At 42.1% G+C, this 24,059-nt stretch overlaps 1 protein-coding gene across 3 annotated transcripts in view; it reads left to right on the forward strand.

Moving 5' to 3' along the window:
* The window catches only part of LOC126483694 (glycerophosphocholine phosphodiesterase GPCPD1-like), a 269,576-nt gene that overhangs the window by 179,878 nt on the left and 65,639 nt on the right, over positions 1-24,059 (forward strand). Inside the window, exons 3-6 of one of the 3 annotated variants that reach the window (XM_050106782.1) lie at positions 15,193-15,357; positions 18,058-18,337; positions 21,682-21,842; positions 22,535-22,695. In XM_050106782.1, the coding sequence (XP_049962739.1) occupies positions 18,153-18,337; positions 21,682-21,842; positions 22,535-22,695 (507 nt within the window). In that variant the 5' untranslated portion in view covers positions 15,193-15,357; positions 18,058-18,152. Of the gene's footprint in view, positions 1-15,192; positions 15,358-17,760; positions 17,868-18,057; positions 18,338-21,681; positions 21,843-22,534; positions 22,696-24,059 lie in introns of those variants that run through there. The other 2 variants (XM_050106781.1, XM_050106780.1) reach the window with 2 other exon arrangements.

The raw sequence follows: 24,059 nt of genomic DNA on the forward strand, positions 1-24,059 counted from the left end.
TTGTCATCATATATTGCGGTTTTGTTGTTTACATAAATTGTTCGTAAACAATTTGAGGTCATCGAAACACAGTAAAATGTTCAAAACAACAATCTTATGTGACAATGTTCGTCTGCAATGATCAAAGCTGTACACGCACATTTGTTGCAGCTTCCGTATCTGCTACACGCAACCGCAGTATTTCACACTCAGGTAATTTTCAGTATCGACAAGCAAATCAGTTCCTTACAATTTATATTAGAATAGAGGCAAGGACTTAGCTGACAGGACCCTTTACTGGCATTAAACTTTAAACGATCAGAAATACACAAATGTGTCGTACAGTCACATTCACTATTAACTGCTGCAGTCCTGTTCCCATGTCAGACTTACGTATAAGACCAGAAAAACAGTTGATATTTAGACTTTCGAAAGGTGTAACCGTTTGTTGTTGGGGTGGAAACATAACTGACATCGCAGTAGCTACAGACTCCTCTAAGGTTTCTTAAGAATCGTAACTATGAGGAGGCTTTTGAACTCGACACTAGTTTTCTGCCACACCATGCATAAGCTATGAAACAGTCTTTTTTGCAATTGCTTTCTTTTTCGCTGTTAAATGCGTTCCCAAGCCTTGACTTGAAAGCTATTAGCCAGGAAGGTCTCTCAATAAGAGAAGTGTCCAGGCGTCTCGGAGTGAACCTAAGCGATGTTGTTCGGACATGGAGGAGTTATAGAGAGACAGGAACTGTCGATGACATGACACGCTCAGGCCGCCCAGGGGCTACTCCTGCAGTGGATTACCGCTACCTATGGATTATGGCTCGGAGGAACCCTGACAGCAACGCCACCATGTTGAATAATGCTTTTCGGCAGCCACAGGCTGTGCGCAATAGGCTGCATGATGCCCAACTTCACTCCCGACGACCATGGCGAGGTCCATCTTTGCAACCACGACACCATGCAGCGCGGTACAGATGGGCCCAACAACCTGCCGAACGGACCGCTCAGGATTGGCATCACGTTCTCTTCACCGATGAGTGTCGCATATGCCTTCAACCAGACAATCGCCGGAGACGTGTTTGGAGGCAACCCGGTCAGGCTGAATGCCTTAGACACACTATCCAGCGACTGCAGCAAGGTGGAGGTTCCCTAATGATTTGGGGTGGCTTTATGTGGGGCCGACGTACGCCGCTTGTGGTCATGGAAGGCGCCGTCACGGCTGTACGGTACGTGAATGCCATCCTCCGACCGATAGTGCAACCACATCGGCAGCATGTTGGCGAGGCAGTCGTCTTCATGGACGACAATTCGCGCCCCATCGTGCACATCTTGTGAGTGACTTCCTTCAGGATAACACATCGCTCGACTAGAGTGGCCAGCATGTTCTCTAGACATGAACCATATAGAACATGCCTGGGATAGACTGAATAGGGCTGTTTATGGACGACGTGGCCCACCAACCACTCTGAGGGATCTAGGCCGAAACACCCTTGAGGAGTGGGACAATCTGGACCAGCAGTGCCTTGATGAAGTATGCCATGACGAATACAGGCATGCATCCATGCAAGATGACCTGCTACTGGGTATTAGAGGTACCGGTGTGTACAGCAATCTGGACCACTACTTCTGAAGGTCTCGCTGTGTGGTGGTACAACATGCAATGTGTGGCTTCCGTGAGCAATAAAACGGGCGGAAATGATGTTTATGTTGATCTCTATTCCAATTTTCTTTACAGGTTTCGGAACTCTCCGAACCGAGGTGATGCAAAACTTTTTTTGATGTGTGTGTGGTGTACAGCATTTGCTACGGTCATCGTCAGAGGAAAAACTGACAATCTAGCACATCGAAGACTTTGATGACATGTCTATAATGACACCTATAACCATGTCCCCACTGGCTGTAATGCAGTGAAACCTGGTATGCACGGAGTATACGAAACGAGCGGCACTTAGCCCATACGCGACCTGCAGGGAGTCAGACACACGTTGTCGGCAGAATCAAGTAGTGCGATATGGACGACATATAGCGGCGCAGAGCAATTTTAAGACTCAAAGATCCACTTCATGTGCCGAAGATATGTGGCTGACGACGCATCCGACCAACAAACCACCCCACGCGGTACGTCAATGTGTAGCAACACCATGGTAACGACTCGTCGATGCGTTGCGTCAGTCGGCCGTGCACGCTGTCTGCCTACCGCAGACACCCAGCATCGAGGCAGCCGGTATAGAAATCAAAATTCAAAACACACCATACACCATCATCTCCGCCTATCACCCCCCGAGCACCACAATACTGACACAGGACCTTCAGGCTCTGCTGGGTACTGGCGCTCGTGTGATTATGGGAGGGGACCTAAACTCGAAACATACGGCCTTTGGCTGCCGCGCCGAGAACAGAAGTGGTGAGAGATTGCATGGACTCGTCGAGAGGCGTGCCGCCCTCAGCGTCATTGCACCCGACGAGCCTACGCATATCCCTGCGGACCCGACAAAAAACCCGGATATCCTGGATATTTTTGTCGTTAAAAACTTTGCTCTCGACGCGACAGTCACTGTGCACTACGAGCTGAACTCTGACCACAACCCGGTCGTTCTGGACATAGCCAGTGTCGAAGACGAAGCCGGGAGGATGGCAAAAACAGAAGTAATAACAAATTGGGACCGATACAAATACCTGGTGGGTGAGCACGTGGAGGAAATCCCACAGATGGAAACAAAAGAAGAGATAGACGATGCAATCACCAACTTCACAGACGCCCTCCACGCCTGTGCTCGCGCTACAAGCGTCAGGCTCACCACAGAGCCTGGCGCCAGGGACCTGCCCCCTGACATCTGGGACCTCATAGTCGCCAAACGCAGGTTGCGTAAGCTGTGGCAGCGTCACCGCGACCCAGCTGACCGCCGCCGGCTGCGGCGACTGGAGGATCAGGTAAAACTCCGACTGCAGGAGCACAGGAGCCGCTGCTGGGAGGAGATATTACAAACCGCCGAAACAGAGAGCAGCAAACGCAAGATCTGGCGAATAGCCCGGCAGCGGAAAACCCCCACCAGAGAGAACAGGCCACTCCACGGCGTGAACGGTCTAGTGTATGAAGATCACGATAAGGCGGAAATAATGGCACAATCACTAGAGTCACAATTCCGAACTCACGTCATCGACGATGACGAGAGTGAAAGGCAGGAAAGATTAGTCGTCGGACGAGTGACTCAGATTAGAAATACGCGCCCAAATACAGAATTCGTGCCCGTAAACGAGCCGACAATATGCGCACTTATCAAGCGTCAGGGAAACCACAAAGCTCCTGGCCCTGACCGCATCCGCAGCCCACTCCTAAAGCACCTTCCACCTCCTGCCATAACATTTCTGGCAAGCGTCTTCAACGCTTGCCTAAAGCTCACCTACTTCCCCTCAGTGTGGAAAACTGCGAAAGTAATCACCCTCCCCAAACCTAATAAAAACCTGCTCCTTCCTGAAAGCTATAGACCTATCTCCCTACTAAATGGCATGAGTAAAATACTCGAGCTGCTCATCCTCTCACCCCTTCAACACTTCCTTACTGCACACAACATCCTGATGCCCGAGCAGTTTGGATTCCGCTCTGAACACTCCACAACCCAACAATGCCTGCGCTTGGTAGAGCACATTTGTCTGGCCAGGGCAAAGAGAGAATCTACAGGAGCAGTGTTCCTGGATATAGAGAAGGCATTTGACCGCGTCTGGCACGATGGCCTAATATATAAACTAGACCAAATAGGGTGCCCAGGACATCTAATACAGATCATTGATTCATTTCTTGCGGAGCGTCAATTCTTCGTAAGAAGTGGATCGAGATCGAGCCAGACACGACCGATTGCGGCCGGAGTACCGCAAGGTTCGGTCTTGGGTCCCGTTCTATACTCAGTCTACACTAACGACATACCGAAGCAGGTCGGCGGAGGGATTGCTCTCTACGCCGACGATACAGCAATCTTCAGGAGCTGTCGTAACCTTGCATTCATACGACGCAAGCTACAAGAACACCTCGACGTCATCACTCAGTGGTGCAACATTTGGAAAATCAAAGTAAACCCCGAGAAATCCCAAGCAATATACTTTACGACCAGGCTGAAACTCCCAGACCAACAACTCACCATTGGTGGTCGGGACCTAGCCTGGCGTAACCGTATTACATATTTAGGCCTCGAATTAGACAGGCGTCTTACGTGGCAACAACACGTCCACAAAACTGCCAACAAAGGCTGCGCCCTCCTGTCGCAGCTATACCCCCTCCTAAAGGGTGACGGCCTCACCCTAAGCTGCAAAATGCTTCTCTGGCGCCAGCTCATGCTACCGGCCATCTTGTATGGATCGGAAGTATGGTCGATGGCGTCAGACACCACGCTGGCACGATTACAGCGACTCCAGAACAAAACCTTCCGAGTCATCACAGGCGCTGACAGATACGTCCGAAACACACAAATTAGAGAATTTTTAGGCCACCCAACCATATACTCCCTCATAAAGGAGAAGTCCACCAAACTATATGAGAAAGCACAAACATCGCCCCACAACCTCATACAAAATTTAGGTCGCGAACACCCCGATTTTCATCATAAGCGCCCAAAACTAACACTCACCCGTCAATTTAGAGACATTTAGAAAACACTTACAGACACACAGAACAAACATTTACATAAAAACACGCACATAGCACAATACCTCACTTTCATAAATCCCCAAGCGCATAACTTGAAGTCAGACGGGCACAGCCCAGTGGCACTTCGGTACACTATAACAACCTGAAAGCATGTGCTGTCGCCGCCAACAAGCAAAATAACTCGGCGCCAGACGCTACAAATAGGCAGCCTAATGGGCTACCAGCAATGAGGCTGCAGCCACAGGAGAGTTTTATCCACACGCCTTTGTGCCGGAATAGACCACGCTTTGTTGAATGGGGCTGGCTGTCCACATGGACTGACTGCGTTCACGTAACGCGAAGGGCTCCATTGATTTTGCGTTTCATGCACACTGCGGGCTAGTTGACGTAGGTCTAGGGTGACCATATTTTCTTCGGACAAAAGTGGGACTTTCTTACATTTTCTTGGCCAAAAAGTGGGACAATTTTTATTTTTCGTTAATTATCACTTTCAATGCTAACACTTATTCTTCCTCTGCAAATATAGCCTTCACTGATATTTGTGTGTGTGTGTGTGTGCGTGTGTGTGTGTGTGTGTGTGTGTGTGTGTGTGTGTGTGTGTGTACAATACTAAACAAAGAATGGAAAGACTGGAAAGAAGTACATTTCAAGTTTTCAGAAATTTACTTATTAAGAAATGTAACATTTATAACACAGAATGTAGAAAGACATACAGTAACAATCACTACAAAAAAAAGTTCTTAGTGAACACAAGTAATTTATGGTTTTGTGGATTCCACACTGCAATCATATTTCTTCGAAGATGAAATTTCATTCAGCAACTCAGGTTTGCCTAATTGGTATGAATAGAAGTCAGTGCAACTGTATTTAGTGAAGTTTAAACAGGTCAGTAAAATACACTTAACGCTCCTCACTGTAAATCTATTCCTCTCATCTGTCCACTGTGACGATAGTAAGCTGAAACTCTTTCAACATTTGCATTGTGGGCAGGGAGTGAAAAGAAGTACTGCGCTATATTAAGCGATTCTCTGAACTGTTCATTACACTGGCAAGATCTGAAAACCTAAACCATTTTTCATGTGTCATCAACTGATTCCATTGTTCACTGTCTGTTTCCACTTTTTGTTTTATAAATGACTGTATATGATCTATTTCATCAAATAAGGGGCTGTCATTTACTAGAATGCCCTTTTCATTTACCCACATTAAAGTATTTTCAACTACTGACCATTCTGGTGGTTCTGTGAGCATCATCCATGAGAATACAGAAAACTCAGCTATTCCCTGTAATCATGAGGATAAAGAGTCTACTGGAGCATCATAAAATGTTGATACTGCTATTTCAAATTTCTTAACAGACTGGTCATCACAATCATTCAGCAGTTTTTTTTTTACACTTAGTGGTACAAAATGTTCATGTTTCCTTGAATTTAGACCTGTCAAAACTTTATTTAAGACTGCTAATACTTCACATATGGAATTATTCTGTTTCTCAATGCTCAGAATGGGTTGTTGGAAAACATTCATTTGTGAAAGTACAAAAAGTAAATAACATTCATTTTTAGGATCACTGAAAAAAATCTTTAAGATTGCAGGGCACTTTGGGTTAGAATGTGACGAAAATAAGATTTCAAAGGTTCATACATTTTCAAGATCCTTTCTATGGCTGGCAACAATGAAAGCCACCTTGTTTTGGAAAAGGAAAGTAAATTTTTGTAAGTGACACCAACAAATTCACAGAATTCAGTGAGTTCTGCAACATGAATAGAAAAAATATGAAAATGGTTGTACAACTTCATGACAATGCAGTCAATGTCAACAGGTAAAACATCACAAGCACTTTGAAGTGTGTTATGAACAACATGTGCTGGACAACCTATGCCAACAATGTTAGAGTTTTTTAATTTTTCCTTCAGATGTGTGAAAACATTACTACCCTCTTTATTCATTAACCCCCCAAAATTACAGTTAGTATTGTCTGCATCAAATGCAACACACTTTGAGATGATACTGAATGACTGTGTAACATGAGAAAGATAATTGGAAATTGTTTCGGACTTTTCGTTCTGCAATTCATCAAGATCAAGCAATTTCGTCTGCAGTCCACCCTCACTTACAGAAAAATACTGAACTATCACAGGAAAAATTTTCTGATACCCATGGTTGCTAGCATCAGTAGATATTGAAAAGTATTTTGCACTGTTTACAGCAGCTATTACCTGTTTCTGAGAATGCGGAGCTATAACATTGTTGATAATTGCTTCACACTTTGTTCTTCCGCACGAAACATTTTCTGCAATCTTAGAATCAGGAAAATTTTTTTTGTTAAGTTGAACACTGCAGTCATTAGAACGATAGCTTTGGTGGTGTTTAGCATGGAATGACAGGGTTCCTTCTGCTGCAGCTATGTTTTTCTGTTGCCGTGTATTTGAAGTTACAAAATATCTCGTCATTTTTTGCGAGAATCCTGCCGCTCGAAGATTCTTCCTGTGTTTCTCTGATTCCATATGATGCTTGAGATCTGCAGCACCACCATGAGACACGGATACAGCACAGTTACATACGTTACATTTTGCTGAACAGTCATTGTCTGTAGCACTGAAGCAAGGAAATTTCCTCTGAAGCTCTTCCGAAAATTTTGATTTTCGTTTCGGCATCGCCACGACGTGCTAGCACTTCACGAAACTGATACAGAGTGCTGACAACAATGGCAAGCAAAAGCAAAGGAAATAAGAGTGCGCAACAATTATAGTGCTTAAGCTGTACATTATCAGGGGGTACCAACGTACGGAATGTCAGTTTCAATTGATAGTTTATAAAATCGACGCTCAGAAAATATTTTAACCACTTTGTAAATGTCTGGAAATAGTCCTTGAAAATCGGGACAAATTGCTTGTTTTTTTTAAAAAAAAAAAGTCGGGACAAATTTTTGAGCCTCAAAAAACGGGACAATCCCGATTAATCGGGACGTATGGTCACCCTACGTAGGCCACACGTACGGGAAACTAGCTGCATTTCTATGATTTTTTTTCTTTGTTTGAAAGAATACGCCTCCATTTGACTGTATATTACTGCATTTTTCTTCTGTACAATCTACTAGTAGATTTCGCCTTTCACGACATTATCGAGCAAAATTTTTGTAGACCATTAACATAGTTTTATCGTGTTTGTGCAAGGTGACAACAAAATTATATTAACGGTCTAAGAACATTGTGCTCGATAATGGCGTGAAAACCGAAATCTACATTGTACAGACGAAAAATACAGTAATATGCATTCAAATGGTGGTGTATTCTTTCAAAAAATGCTGCATGGCTGTGGCTCAGCACCATCGAAAATCTTTTCTGTTCTCAAAAATGTTCAAATGGCTCTGAGCACTATGGGACTTAACATCTGAGGTCATCAGTCCCCTAGAACTTAGAACTACTTGAACATAACTAACCTAAGGGCATCACACACATCCATGCCCGAAGCAGGATTCGAACCTGCGACCGTAGCTGTCGCGCGGTTCCAGACTGAAGAGCCTAGAACCGCTCGGCCACATCGGCCGGCTTTTCTAATCTGTCTGAGCAGCGTGCAATATTGTGTGAAGTGGTCTGCCAGGAAGTGTTCAGAGAACTGAGACCATACATACACCTGAACCTCAATCCACAAAAAGTACGCTGAGGCCACAATATAAGAAAAAAAAAAACAGGATCCGTTTGGAGAAGTAGTACAGGTGTTGAAAGGAGATTTGGCACAATCTATGGCTGATGTGGTTCATGCGGATGAGACCTGTTTAGGAAACGGAAACCATAGGACAGACTTCCTCTTCAATTAAAAGTCATTCAGCTTTTACAGCCACACACAATACCCACATCTTCCTCTTCTCCGTCTTCTCCAAGTGGCAGCACTTTCAGAGTTAATCAGCCTTCTGCCCAACACTATGAAAGCAGTGTCTCACAGTGCACCGAACAATACGAGACAGCCAGTGAATAACCTTTCGTCACACTTTTGACCAGTGATTCTTCGAGGGCAAACAATAAGCAATGCAACAAATTTTTTCTCGGCCAATTTCGATTGAAAAATGCAGAATTTGTTGTGGGACTTCGAAATGTGCGGACACTCTCATTCGAGGCGATCAGCAGATTACAATCAGACACCTTGCTACTCAACTGGATGTCCGACAATTCTGCCCATCCGAGAAGAGCTCAGAAAAATTCGTTGGACTGTTTTTCCTCATCTGCCCGGATCTCGCACCTTTCAGCTTCCATCTGTTTGACCCAATGAAGGATGCTCTTAGTGGCAAACTATACGTGAATAATGGGGACGATATCGATGCAACAAGACGTTGGCTCCGACGTCGACCAATACAGCGGTACCATGTGAGCTTACAGGCCCTCCCAATAAGGTGTCTTAAGGCCGTCGCATCGAAAGAAGATTATGTTGAAAAGTAGGCTTTTGTAGCCAATGGAGTGGGGAAGAAAATGGTGTATTGGAATACTGAATAAAAACAACCTGCTTTCAGAAAAAAGTGTTGCATTACTTATTGAACACCCTCTTAAATTTTCTGAATTATTTGAGCAGAAAGAATTTCAACACTGGCGAAAACAAATTAAATTAATATTTCTGCTTACACTGTTACAAAGGACCCAAAAAAAAAGTACTTTAAAATTAACTGCGAGCTTTTCCTCTGCACAGGTACACTGCCTCATGGTTGTTTCCTTATAGAGATTCCGTTCCTGACCATGATGAAAAACATTTCAAATGAGTTACTCGACGTCCTGTAGTATTCGAAAAACTTGTCTGGGGTTGAGCACTTGCCCGCGAAAGGCAAAGGTCCCGAGTTAGAATCTCCGGCACACAGCTATAATCTGCCAGGAAGTTTCAAACTTGTCTGGGGTTGTCTTTAGTTTGTTAGTCGTACAGTTTGTCACTCGGATATGACGTCACATTTGATAAACAGCACAGTTAAATCGAAGATATGTAAAGCCCTTTAGCAACCGCAGTTCCGTTACATAGCTACTACACAAGGACAATGCTAAGTTGGTAATATCGTGACGAGTGAGAGTTAGTGTCTTACTGTCCTGCAACGGCTACTAATGTAACAGATCTTGTAGCCCTTGAGGATTAATTCACTAAATGTGAGCATGATCCTACAACTACCGTGATGGCAGCTAAATACGAAGTGCTCTCCTCGTATGTTATATATCTCCGCTTGACTCAATATTGCAGTAATTAAGAGGAATAAATAACATTCCACTAACCAAAATACCTAGGTAGTACATCTGCTTATTTTCCTGACTGGTTCATCACCCAGCTCCTAGGCTGGATAGTGTTCACTTTAACACCATCTAGATTTCATGACTGGTATTTACTTCTTCAGATTGAAAAAAGATATCGATGATAAGGTTTTCTGATGACATTGATACCCTGCGTGAAAGTGAAGAAGAATTACAGCATCTGCTGAAACGAATGAATAGTTAAATGAGCACGAAATGTGGATTGAGAGTGAATAGAAGAACGAGCAAAGTAATGAGAAGTAGCAGAAATGAGAATAGCAAGAAACTTTGGGGGCAACAAAATAGATGAAACTAAGGAATTCTGCTACCTAGCCAGCAAAATAAACTATTACGGACGAAGCAAGGACATAAAAAGCGGACAAGCAGACTATTACTCGCGAAAAAGGGATTCCTGGCCAGGAGAAGTATCAAAAATAAGTCTTAACTTGAGGAAGAAATTTCTGAGAATGTGCGTTGAGAGCACAGCATTGTATGATAGTGAGACATGGACTCTGGGAAAACCAGAACAGAAGAGAATCGAACCCTTTGAGATGTGGTGCGGCCGGCCGAAGTGGCCGTGCGGTTAAAGGCGCTGCAGTCTGGAACCGCAAGACCGCTACGGTCGCAGGTTCGAATCCTGCCTCGGGCATGGATGTTTGTGATGTCCTTAGGTTAGTTAGGTTTAACTAGTTCTAGGTTCTAGGGGACTGATGACCTCAGCAGTTGAGTCCCATAGTGCTCAGAGCCATTTGAACCTTTTTTTTTTTTTTTTTTTTTTTTTTTTTTTGAGATGTGGTGCTACAGACGAATGTTGAAAATTAAGTGAACTGATAAGTTAAGGAGTGAGGAGGTTCTCCACAGAATCGTTGAGGAAGGGAACATATTGGAAACGCTGACAAGAAGAAGGGACAGGATGGTAGGACATTTGTTAAGGCATCAGGGGAAAACGTCCATCGTACTAGCGGGAGCTGTAGACGGTAAAAACTGTAGAGGTAGGCAGAGATTCGAAAACATCAAACAAATACAAATACACTACTGGCCATTAAAATTGCTACACTAAGAAGAAATGCAGATGATAAACGGGTATTCAATGGACAAATATATTATACTAGAACTGACGTGTGATTACATTTTCACGCAATTTGGGTGCATAGTTCCTGAGAAATCAGTACCCAGAACAACCACCTCTGGCCGTAATAACGGCCTTGATACGCCTGGGCATTGAGTCAAACACAGCTTGAACACGATACCACAGTTCATCGAGAGTAGTGACTGGCGTATTGTGACGAGCCAGTTGCTCGGCCACCACTGATCAGACGTTTTCAGTTGGTGAGAGATCTGGGGAATGTGCTGGCCAGGGCAGCAGTCGAACATTTTCTGTATCCAGAAAGGCCCGTACAGGATCTGCAACATTCGGTCGTTCATTGTCCTGCTGAAATGTAGGGTTTCGCAGGGATCGAATGAAGGGTAGAGCCACGGGTAGTAACACATCTGAAATGTAACGCCCACTGTTCAAAGTGCCGTCAATGCGAACAAGAGGTGACGGAGACGTGTAACCAATGGCACCCCATACCACCACGCCGGGTGATACGCCAGTATGGCGATGACGAATACACGCTTCCAACGTGCATTCACCGCTATGTCGCCAAACACGGATGCGACCATCATGATGCTGTAAACAGAGCCTGGATTCATCCAAAAAATGACGTTTTGCCATTCGTGCGCCCGGGTTCGTCGTTGAGTACACCATCGCAGGCGCTCCTCTCTGTGTTTCAGCGTCAAGGGTAACCGCAGCCATGGTCTCCGAGCTGATAGTCCATGCTGCTGCAAACGTCTTCGAACTGTTCGTGCTGATGGTTGTTGTCTCGCAAACGTCGCCGTCTGTTGACCCAGGGATGGAGACGTGACTGCACGATCCGTTACAGCCATGCGGATACGATGCCTGTCATCTCGACTGCTAGTGATACGAGGCCTTTGGGATCCAGCACGGCGTTCCGTATTATCCTCCTGAACCCACCGATTCCATATTCTGCTGACAGTCATTGGATCTCGACCAACGCGAGCAGCAACGTCGCGATACGATAAACCGCAATCGCAATAGGCTACAATCCGACCTTTATCAAAGTCGGAAACGTGATGGTACGCATTTCTCCTCCTTACACGAGGCGTCACAAAAACGTTTCACTCGGCAACGCCGGTCAACTGCTGTTTGAGTATGAGAAATCGGTTGGAAACTTTACTCATGCCAGCACGTTGTAGGTGTCGCCACCGGCGCCAACCTTGTGTGAATGCTCTGAAAAGCTAATCATTTGCATATCACAGCATCTTCTTCCTGTCGGTTAAATTTCGCGTCTGTAGCACGTCATCTTCGTGGCGTAGCAATTTTAATGGCCAGTAGTGTAATTGAGGGTGTAGGCCCCTAGGGTACAACTGCTACTCTGAGATGAGAAGTTTGGTACAGGAGAGGAGATCGTGGCGGGCCGCATCAAAGCAGACAGAAGACTGATGACTCAAAAAAAAGAGCTTCTTTTAAAAGTTTCCGGCTGACAGGCAGTGGTCGAAGTATAAAATTATTCACTGACGGTCTCTTCCTCCCCAAGCATTTGCCGATTTCTCTGAAAATTATTCCCGCTGATGTGGATGAAATGGCAGTTTTTGTACTTTGACCGCGGCCTCTCGTCGCGGAAGTTTTAACAGATTTGTTTTAACTGTATATTAATTAGAAATTCTGCATGATGATTACCGATTATTGATCGTTTCACAATGGTGTATTTGCACCAGCATCGAACATAAATAAGTGACATTACCATCATCTGAAAGAAGGAAATGCAAATTTTCATTATTAGCATTGGAATGCACATGGTGTAAAGAAGGAGACATGTATCTTTTTGCTGTTTGACAAGATTATGGCACTACCGATCACTCTTAGGAGATGTTTGCTTGAGTACTGTCTTGACGTTAGTCAACTGGTGCAGATAATTTCGCGACGGACGAGCAGCCCATTCAGTATGGAGAGTTTCATATTAAGGCAGCAAAAGTCAGAACGCAGGATCAGCCAGTAGTTGCAGTTACCGAAGTCAACGGTGGGGAAGGTTCTTCGGAATCGTCTGCAGTGCATCCCGCATACATCTGCTACTGATACAACAACTGTAGCCTAATCCATATATATTATAAAAAGTAAAAAGGAATGGATATTTTTGTGTGTGTGTTTATGCATGTGTGTGTGTGTGTGTGTGTGTGTGTGTGTGAGAGAGAGAGAGAGAGAGAGAGAGAGGGGGGGGGAGAGAGAGTGCGTCTGTGACTCCATACATATACAAAAAGGGATGTAGGGATGTGCGTGTGTGTGTGTGTGTGTGTGTGTGTGTGTGTGTGTGTTTCCCGTATCTGCTCCTAAACCACTGAACTGATTTCAAATAAACTTGGAACGTATATCCCTTACTGTCAGGCAAAAGTCGCTGTGGAGGTAAGAAATACCTACCAGTCATAGTTCAGGAGATAGAACGTCATAAAGAATGAGATGCGTGGAAAACTGCTCAATCATTATTGCTCAGTCATTACTGCTCAAATTATTACTTCTGAGCTACAAACTCCATTCGCAATGAATTTCGCAGACAGTATTCATATATACAGCTAAAGGAACCTACAAAATATATCACGGAACCGAAATAGTTCAGAAGATATGACGTCATAAACACTGAAATGCTTGAAAAACTGCCGCATAACGCGTGACGTTTAAATTTATTACTTCTCTACTACAAAATGTATTCGCAGCATTTTTCCTAGACAGTATCCACATTTACCGTTGAATTTTTCTACCAAAGTATATCACAGTAGGACACACTGCCCATGAGATATGACGTCATAAATATGCGTGAAAAATGCCGCATCATGCGTGAAGTTTTAATACATTTATTCTAAAACTACTGAGACGCTGCTACAGTCTAATCAACTTAAGGAAATACCGGATACCTGGCAGCGCTTTTGACAATTCTCAAATGTGGAGTGCAGACGGCTGTAGTGTTTTGAAGAGACGTTGCCATAGAGACGTTTACAAAATCGCACTTTAGACACGCAACGTACAGAAACTGTCCGGTGTCATCTCACACCTGGTCGACTGCAGGAGTACATCAAGGTTTCGTTTCTAATTTAAAAAATGGCAGAAATGAATATCCGGGCAATGCCGAATTTGTCAACTAGTTGTCGTATAAAAGAGGGAGGCGTTATATAAAAATTGCATGGCCATTATCGAACAGGATGAGGGTTTGCTGAAGTATATGATTGTGAGTCACGAGCCGGAATTATATTTACATAAAAAAGTCAGTGTGCAGATATCAGGATACGAAATTGATAGCTAACAACCTAAAGACAACCTGTTTTGTACATTTTCGAAACGACCTGAGTTTGGCCTATTTGTCTTCGCCGAGACTATCCAGCAGATCCCATATAATTACTATTAATTTGAACTTGCTAGACGACTAACGTTCTTGGCTATTGAACGTAAAATCCTCCTTACTCCATAATTTACGTGATAAAAGAGACGTACACAATAATTAACTTTGGAAAACAAATTGCGTGATACATTAGGAACAACGTTAAGTATGGTCATTCCACTTAAGGTCGCTCTGGATAATTACGCCTAGATATTTTACGGCAGACGCTGTCTCCAGCTGTTTGTCATAAATAGTGTAGCTATACGGTAGGGGATTTCTTTTCCTATGTATGCGCAATATGTTACATTTATTTACGTTCAGGATCAACTGCCAGTCTCTGCAGCATTCATCGATGTTTGTTAGACGATTTTTCTCATGTTTCGCCAGCTCGAATCGTTGGTATTGTCAAAGTTTCATGTTTCAGAGAATTTAGTTGTAGATGTGAATGTGCGAATAACAAGTAAAGAAATACTTTTTTCTGAAATCAAGGAGGTTTCATTCAGGATTCCACTACATCATATTACTTCTCACTCTTTTGGCTGCAAAACCCTATGTTTTAACACATACTCCTTTCAGTGTAACGACCTTACATAGCCTTACTGGGAAGCCCTGTATGCTTGCATGGTACCTAATACTCTACAGGTCGACGTCAAAACCAAAGTCAGTAGTGGCGCAACCTGCACGTAACCCCACTCTCCATTATTGCCAAATTTATTCAAGATGGCGTTCAAGATGGCGGCGATAGATATGGCATTGTCGCCATGATGACATGGCAGGAAGTTCAAATTTTGGCAGGAAGATAGGTCAATTAGGCTACCACCACTAACCTAACACCCTCCCCCTCTCCGCTCTCCAAGATAATGGCGGGATGTTCAAATTCCAGGAGGACAATGCAACACACGACAGCTACCTCCACTAACCTAAGAAGTGGCGGAAAAATAGATCACTTGGACTACCTCCACTAACCTAAGTCATCCGACCGCCACCTCTTCCTAGGAATTAGTGGGGAAAGAACTCAGCCTGTGCTGGGATGCTGGATAGGATGAAGGTAAGTTTCTATTTTGCAGACAGTCTTTATTTAAACAATTTGATGCAGTAGCTCCGATCAGTGTGTCCACCATGACGTCTGGAGTCCAACTGACCTAGCACACAGTACTGCCACCAGAGTGCACATTCATCCCATGACGGTCTGGGGGAAAAATGGCGCAAAAATGCTTCAGCCTCTGTTGGGCTGCTGGAGGGAGGAAGGAGTGTACTTTATTTATTTTGGAACAATTTATTTAGAGACGGATTTCACATAGTTTATTTATTACACTGAACAAAACACTACTCGTAAATCACCGAAATAATGCAGTACACTGATGTACAGACACACTCACTAATTATAAACTATCGAAATAATGCAAACAATTTATTTAGTGACTGATTTCACGTAGTTTATTTATTACACTGATACTAAACACTAACCCTGGCATGCTTGAGGTCGCAGTAAATAGTCTACAGACCTTCAAACTACTTGTAAATCTCGAAATAATGCAGTACACTGATGTGCAGAGATGCAAATAACTCATAAATTGTCAAAATAATGCATGTAAAAGGCTCTGCAAATACGCTTGGTAATCGTCAACTGTCGAAGTCATGCATGGCACAACCTTGACACCTGTTCACAAAATAATGCAGCAGACACGAAAACAATTCATAATGGTCAAAAGATAAAGTATGTGTAATGCTATGCAAACACTCTCACAGCGCTTAAACAGGTGAAAGTAACGCAGTGTACAAACACTCACTGCACGTAAAAACCGCTTTCGAACTATCGTCAATCGCGACATATCAGCAAATTGCCCCGCTACAGAACTCCAAGGCGCACACACCGGGCGGCGGACTCACGCAAGTCCCATACGCCGTGCACAGGTGTTTACCATTGCTGGCGTGATACCTCTCTACCGTTGGGTAATGACGTCACTTCTCGCGCTGTAGAAATCTGTCCCAACGTGTCCCAGAACAGCACAGGCTGCACTGTTCCCAGTGATACTGATGGGACATGCGAGCTGCATCTAGCCATGCACGCGTTTAGAGCTAAGTGTGGCTGATTCAGCACCGCAAAATGCTCACGTAGCTACACACCATCGCAAGCGCATCTAAAAGGTTCACATTGTTATACTGATGCCACATGGCTATGTAATTAAGAGCCAAGTCGATCTCTCGGAAATTGTATAGTGTCACAAAAGTTGATGGTTGCTTTTGTAGAAGCTTCCATGATGTCTCAGCTTGTATGCATGAAAATTCTTGTCCTAACAGTACTTGTTTACGAAAATAGCCCAGAGTAATGCAGAATGCATTCCCCTGATGGTCCTAACGTGGCATCCCGTCCATTACGTTTTAACCCTCCCTGGAAATGGTTAAGTCCTACTTTCAACAAACATCTCTGAAATGCAACCGTTCTCACCACTATGTCGAGGGTCCCATGTCCTGGCACAAAGGATGTCTTGTAAATGAATGGAACAGTCTGATGGGCTCTTACTGAATTTACCTGACAAATTAGTGATGCTGCCGGTGTGTAAGCACTGTCCGCATTTTTCTTTCTGCAGACGAGACTTTCAGTGGCAAAAATCTATTTTGTACCGATAGCCTTATTGCACTGACAGTTAAACGCTGCAGATCATCAAATATGGTAAGACAGTTGCTCAGTTACACTGCTCTGCCACTGAGAACAGAAGATTGAATATTAGAGTGTGAAACCGATATACAACCCGGCAGTATATCATCGTTTATCATGTCGATGTAGAAACATACAATTCGTATCCTGAGCCATACAAAATCGCCCCTTTTGCATCATGCATATAGCTATTGGCTGCCAGACACTCCTACACATACCGCGAAGACAGACAGCATAAGCACATGCACCGTAGGTATACTCCTCGCTGCACTAGATATTTCCCTTGAAGTCAGGCAGTCATCCACTCCTGACATGTGACCAACTTCCCAAGTAAAGGCTTGGGTTATAATTAAATTATTCAGCCCTTCCTAATTAAAAGATTGCACGTGCAAAAAAAAAAAAAAAAAAAAAAACAACACTTTTTAGAAATACACACACTGGATCTGTTCCTAAAGTTCATTTAGTTTTTGCAGGCGATAAATTTAGCTGCAAATTTATTAGTTAAAGTGTTTTCCTCAGGACTCTTATTTATTGGTAGTTTAACAGTAAAAATGAACTATGTAGTTTCTTTTTAACTATTTCGTCGAACTACTTCCGTAACAAGAATTTGTGGATTTGGCAACTTAAGGGTGTAATTTGTGAGCATTTTGAACTGTTGCTTAAGACTAAAATGAACAATCTTCACTTTAGCAACAAGAATCGCAGCGAATAATCAACTGATATCCATTATACCAACTTGAATCATTCATTTTTCAGATGTTGGTAGCTCCCATTTTATCACAAATCTCTGATACGCATCGCTCTCCTAGCGAAGTTGGAGTACAGTTGCGTGCGATACGTGTTAGAGTGAGGGTCTTGCGAAGCATTTTGGAAATATGTTGCTAATCGCGATTCGTAAAGTTAGTTCCGATAATTTTCTAGACACATCTCAGTTTGTTTGTAAATAGTATTGGGTTTTAATATTAATTATGTCTCATATGGTTTAAGTATTACGTTAAGGAATGTTTTTGTGGGAACTTGTTGAAAGATTTCTTCCATTGTTCAATTCATGCTTCAGAGACTGATGCATATGTTAATGTTTTGCCGCAGGTCAAAAAACGCGGATTGAAGAATGGCTAAATGAAGCTAAATTTATGTCTCATAACAGTTTAAATAGTTACCAAAAGAATTTAAATTGAAACAAAATGACAAAACAAGAGGCTGATCTTACGACAAATATGACAGAACTTGCGCGACAGTGGAATTTTCGCGTCAAGGCAGATACATTGCCCGGAGAATCAGTTTGTGTGGTTGGAAATTGTGAACAATTGGGCAATTGGAAGAGCAGCCAAGCTGTCCAGCTTACTAAAGTATTGGATTCGGGGGACGGGTAAGTATTAATGTATTTTACTAAGTTCTGTTTACTGTGTTATTTTGTCTGAGTCTGCACCAAATTAAGAAAGTTTTTCATCAAACCCCTTTCTCTTTTTTGGTAAAGAATAAATTAGTAGTGATACTAGTTTCTTGCTGATTATCACATACTGTGTTGATGACAACTTTGGAATCCTCACTGTGTCATACCAGTAATTATATTTTTTTCACTTGTGTGTTTTGCCAACAAGGATCGTACGGTTTACTAAATAAACTGTGGTTATTGATGCAAAAAGTAAAAATGGTCTTCAGAAAAACATACAAAATCGTAGCTTGGTACAGGAGGGAGTTTAAGCATACAGGTGTACAGTATACTTTCATTTCATGTCCAGTCAGTCATAGGGGATTTGACTAAATATAAAAAACATCTAAATCTGTGGATAGCTTTTTCTACCCTGCAAAGGATTTCTTTTTTATTGTATAATCGTTTGTGAACTCAAACTGATGTTTACTGTGTAGATTTTTTGGCCCTTTGTTGTTGTTTAATGACTACATGTAGTCGAAAAGTGGTTGTGGATGCACAAAGTCTATGCAACTGTTGCTGTTTCAGGTTTATGTGCAATTGTGGTATGCCTTTATGACAATCAGGGCAGGTTAATAAATAAATATTGATTGTCCTAGTATGAAACATCAGTGAGGACATGAAGTGTAAAGTTAGAGCCTGGATACCTCTTCTAAATCCTGAAGACTTAGACCTGTTGGTGTTTGGTCTCTTTGTGTTCAGCCTTAATGATCCAGTAATGTGGTATAAAATGATTGATGAATGCTGCCTTACCTTTTTTGTGCCATATTTGTATTGTTTCAAGAGTGGTGCAGTTTCTGGACCATCTGATGCACTATGTCACTAGTCATTTTCATTTAGTACTCGGACCTATTGTTCTGAATCAGAGTCTGAAGACATCAGATCGCTAACATTTCCCATTCAGCCATGGCAAACTTTGCCGATTAAACAGTTTCTGTGGAAGCACTTCAGGAGATGTTGAAGAACTGCACAGCATTGGCAAGGAAAAGTTTGTTTCCTCTGCAACACTGCTCTGTCATTGTGGTAGATTGTGTTCAAAGCAGAAGTTTGCTCCCCCTCTAGAATATCTAAACAATTGTAAGTTTAGTATTTATTTCAGTAATAGAGAAAGGCGATGTCCGTTATGGTGAATGACTACAAAAATAGCAAATTTTAATTTGAATTTCTCATTCATAAATACCAACCCATTCAATTTAGTCCATTGTGTTGTCACATTTCTAGAATTCATTTTCTCATGGTTTAACCATTCTCAGGGCCTTATCCTTCATTTTTGTACCATATTTCTTTCACATTTATATGGGCATGGCAGGTATTTGTCGAGCAGGTGTGTGGCAATGGTAAGCTTTTAAGGGCCTTTGCGTATTGGAAAACAGCATTTGTTTCCTAAGGGAAAATATTTAGCCATTTTATTGCCTTTGTACATCAAACTGCCTTTGGAATCCCATAAAAAAATGTTTCTTGCTTTTGGGGAGTTTCTGATCCTGAACACAACTGTATTTGCTTTCTCCCATAGAAATGTATAGGCGTAGTCCATATCAATTCAGGCAGGCTAGGAAAAAAATCTTACCTTCATAGTCTCAGATGTTATTGAATTTAGCATTTGTTAAAATGAAGAACTAAGTGTGGAACACACAATTTTTTTGTTTTCTCCAAAAAAAGTCTTCTCTGAGATACAGCCCTCCAAGGATGACACTGTGCGTACCATTTTGAAGATGCAAATTTTGGTAAAAATTTTAAAATGCTGTATCTAAATATTAAGGGTTTTTTTGAAAGATAATTGCTTTATGATTACGAATAAATCAGTTTGGAAGGTAGGAGACGAGGTACTGGCAGAAGTAAAGCTGTGAGGACGGGGTGAGAGTCATGCTTGGGTAGCTCAGTGGTAGAGCACTTGCCCGCGAAAGGCAAAGGTCCCAAGTTCGAGTCTCGGTCCGGCACACAGTTTTAATCTGCCAGGAAGTTTCATTTCAACCAAAAATATGTTCCACTGCTTCAGTATCTTCCTTCGATATATAGTTATGCCTTCCTGTTGAACCAATAGGAACTGGAGCACTTACAGTCTTCAAAACATTGTGAACAGGAAGTGAGCACTGATGGTGTTGATGCTGTCCTTCAGCTGGAAACCTATATGCAGCTACCATGTGGTAGCATTAAGTTCGCTACAATTTTGTTTAACTCATAAGTGGTGTCTATAATCTGTGCAATCCATCAGTCACAGTCATACACACAAGCCACAAACATCCTCCTCCTATGTCTTTCAGAGCAAGGGTCTATAAAGACAGTCCTCCGTTTCCAGGGCAGTCACCACATTCTTGAAATAAACAAATCTCTTGCTTTACAGCACAGACTATTAATGACTTCACACGCCCAACCAAGGTGTCACATGTCCAGTAAGTTCTTCAAAGTTATCACACAAAGTTCAAACACATAAACAGACATCTCTAGGTGGGTGTGGAACTACTGACTTTGGTTGCAGTGCATAAAATTTTGATCTTCCAATATGTGAAGTTGTATAGTTGCTCTTATAAATTGCAAAATTTTCTTTAATACTGCAAGTCCTGTACCTCTTCACTTTCAGAACTTTTTGACCTTCAGCTGTTACAGTTATAGTGTCTTTTTGTTGGCACTCTGGCAAGAACAGTCCCATTTATCTTCCAGATAAAATGACTGCACTATGTGAACTTGAGCTGCTTGACTGACACTTCTGAAGGAAAAAAAAATCTGTAAATTATATATTGTCACAGGTTCGAATCCTGCCTTTGGCATGGATGTATGTGATGTCCTTAGGTTAGTTAGGTTTAAGTAGTTCTAAGTTCTAGGGGACTGATGACCTCAGATATTAAGTCCCATCGTGCTCAGAGCCATTTGAACCATCTGTAAATTATAAAAAAATTCAAAAGGTGACAGTAAAAGAACTTCGACAGGCCTGTCCAAATGGAGGATACCATTGTAATCATAAAGCAATTATCTTTCAAATAAAAAACTCTAAAAAAAATCTAGAACTGTTACAGAGATACAACATTTTAAAAATTTTTCTGAAATCCGCATCTTTAAAATGGTATTTGCAGTGTCGTCTTTGGAGTCCTGTAATTCCCCCCCCCCCTCCACCCCCTCACCCCTTACTTACATCAACTGAATTCAATAACATCTGGCACTGTGAAGGTAACCTCCCTGCCTGAAGTGATAAATGTTATGCCTATGCCAGTATGTGTGTATCATCAATGTATTGGATAACTAACTGTTTGAGCTATAAAATGTGGCGTTTTATAAATTTGTTACAGGTGCACATGGTCTGGTGTTGTCGATATACCATTGCAAGCAGTTGAATACCGTTATTTTATATGTGTTGTAATTGAGCCAGATGTGGCAATCTCTCATGAGAAAAGAGTAATAATTCGACGCTGGGAGACTCATTGGCAACCTCGCATTATTCCAAAGAATGGTAATTTTTTCTTGTTGCGTAGAAGTAAATTCTTATGAAACTTCCTGGCAGATTAAAATTGTGTGCCGGACCCAGACTCGATCTCGGGACATTTGCCTTTACGGGCAAGTGCTCTATCGTCTGAGTGAGGTACTGGTGGAAATAAAGCTGTGAGGATGGGGCATGAATCATACTTGGGTAGCTCAGATGGTAGAGCACTTGCCCGCAAAAGGCAAAGGTTCCAAGTTCGAGTTTGTCTGGCACACAGTTTTAATCTGCCAGGAAGTTTCATATCAGTGCACACTCCACTGCAGATTGAATATTTCATTCTGAAAGTAAAGTCTTAGATTCTAATAAATGTTTTGGAGCTTGTGAAATGAGGTTTTGATAGTTTTTTACTGGTAATATTACTGATATGGTATTGTGGTCACGTAGGAATGTTTAGATAGTTTGTGGTTTGTGCATTGTATATAATTTAAAGGCAACAGTTTGGAACTGAATTAATACTTCCAACTCATGTTTGTATGTTCAGCTAATGGAAAGATTATCTTACCATACTAGCGTCTTTATCATGTGAATTTTCTCATAGTGTATGTTATTTAACAAGGATAATGGAAAATAGTTCAGAGGAGTGTGTTGGTTTTTCCATTTGTTCTACTTCTGGTACTGTTTTCACTTATGAAACCAGTGAATTTGTTCTGATTTTATTTTAGTGACTTCAAATGTTGAGAGACAAGTGGAGGATGAAACTTTTGGTTTCCATGATGATTATTCAATGGTTGATAGAGGTTGGCTGACAAGCGAAACTGTGATTCAGTTTAAAATCTTCAACAGTGCATTACAGTTCTGCAGAAGGAAATATCTAGATAAAAAGGTACCTTCTTTGCTTACTTTTTGTCAGATGTGAGATAATATTGAGTTATTATTCCAAGTATGTAGTAGAAGATCAAGCATTAAGAGGTTTCATTATGTAGATTCTTGTTTTTATTTACATGAAATGAATTTGTAAATTGCATCCCATGCCCCTCCTCTCTCTCTCTCTCTCTCTCTCTCTCTCTCTCACACACACACACATTTTGCATGGTGTATTGGGATTTGTTATAGTTTCAATAAACATCGCTACTGAGAAGCTTGCGGTTATCATTTTATAACTTTTTTTAATTTTTTTTTTTTTAAAGAAGATATCTCCCTGGATGTAACAAAGGTATTTATTTACACTAGTTTATTTTAAAAAATTAGAAAGTTGCTCTTGTGCAACACTCAAGACATTAACTGAAAAGAAGAAAGAATTCACTCTGAAAACAAATATGGTATTTATTAATTTTAAGAATTCTTACAATGCAGTTGATAGAGGATAACTTTGAAAAATCCTGGATAAATGTAATATCCATCCATAGAAACAATTCAGACCATGTACAGCCAAAATGTGATTGCGGTCACATCTGAATGACAGCTGTCGGAATCGTTCACCAAGCAGTTGGACTGGGATGTTGCCTCTGACCACTTCTATTTGACACACAAAATCAGAAGACGAAGACTGAATCCCAACAGCAAAATAAAGATATGCAGACAAACTGACCTAAGCACAATACTGTTTGGTTACAGCCAGGTACTTATCAACCTCAGCTATATTTTAGAAAATGACATGCAACACAAAAGCATAAACTTCACGAAAGTCACAGGAAAAATAAATAGCACCTTCAGACAATCTCTCATTCAGTTGCACACCATACTAAAGCTGTACAACACTATGGCCAAACCTACCCTCTTTTATGGCAGTGGAGTTTTGACACTCCATAGAAATGACAAATGGAATCCCAAGATGTGGTTAATGAGGAGAACAGTTGGCTTCGCACAATGGGACAAGAAAAGATGTGATGACGTCTTTTAGGATCTTGAAGTGAAACCAAGTCTCAGCACTGTACTGGACTACAGAATACCTTGGGGGGGGGGGGGGGGGGGGGGGAATGCAACAGATGAAGACCAACTAAATCCCTTGAAAACTACCAGCCCAGAGACAGAAGAGTTGTAGGAGGTGGATTGAGGCCATAATGGACCACTAGACCTACTACTGGATAGAAAGGAAAGATGATTTGCTTATTTTTATATAAGCCACTGTAAGCATACTTTCATATGTTTTATAAAAGTTAACTGTCAAATCGTACATGGAAGTCTTTGTTCACTAGCAAACAAACTGAAAGGAAAATATGTACTGTACAGCAGCTAATAGGCCTCGTG

This window comes from Schistocerca serialis, chromosome 6, assembly GCF_023864345.2.
Source record: "Schistocerca serialis cubense isolate TAMUIC-IGC-003099 chromosome 6, iqSchSeri2.2, whole genome shotgun sequence".
NCBI classification, from domain to species: domain Eukaryota; kingdom Metazoa; phylum Arthropoda; class Insecta; order Orthoptera; family Acrididae; genus Schistocerca; species Schistocerca serialis.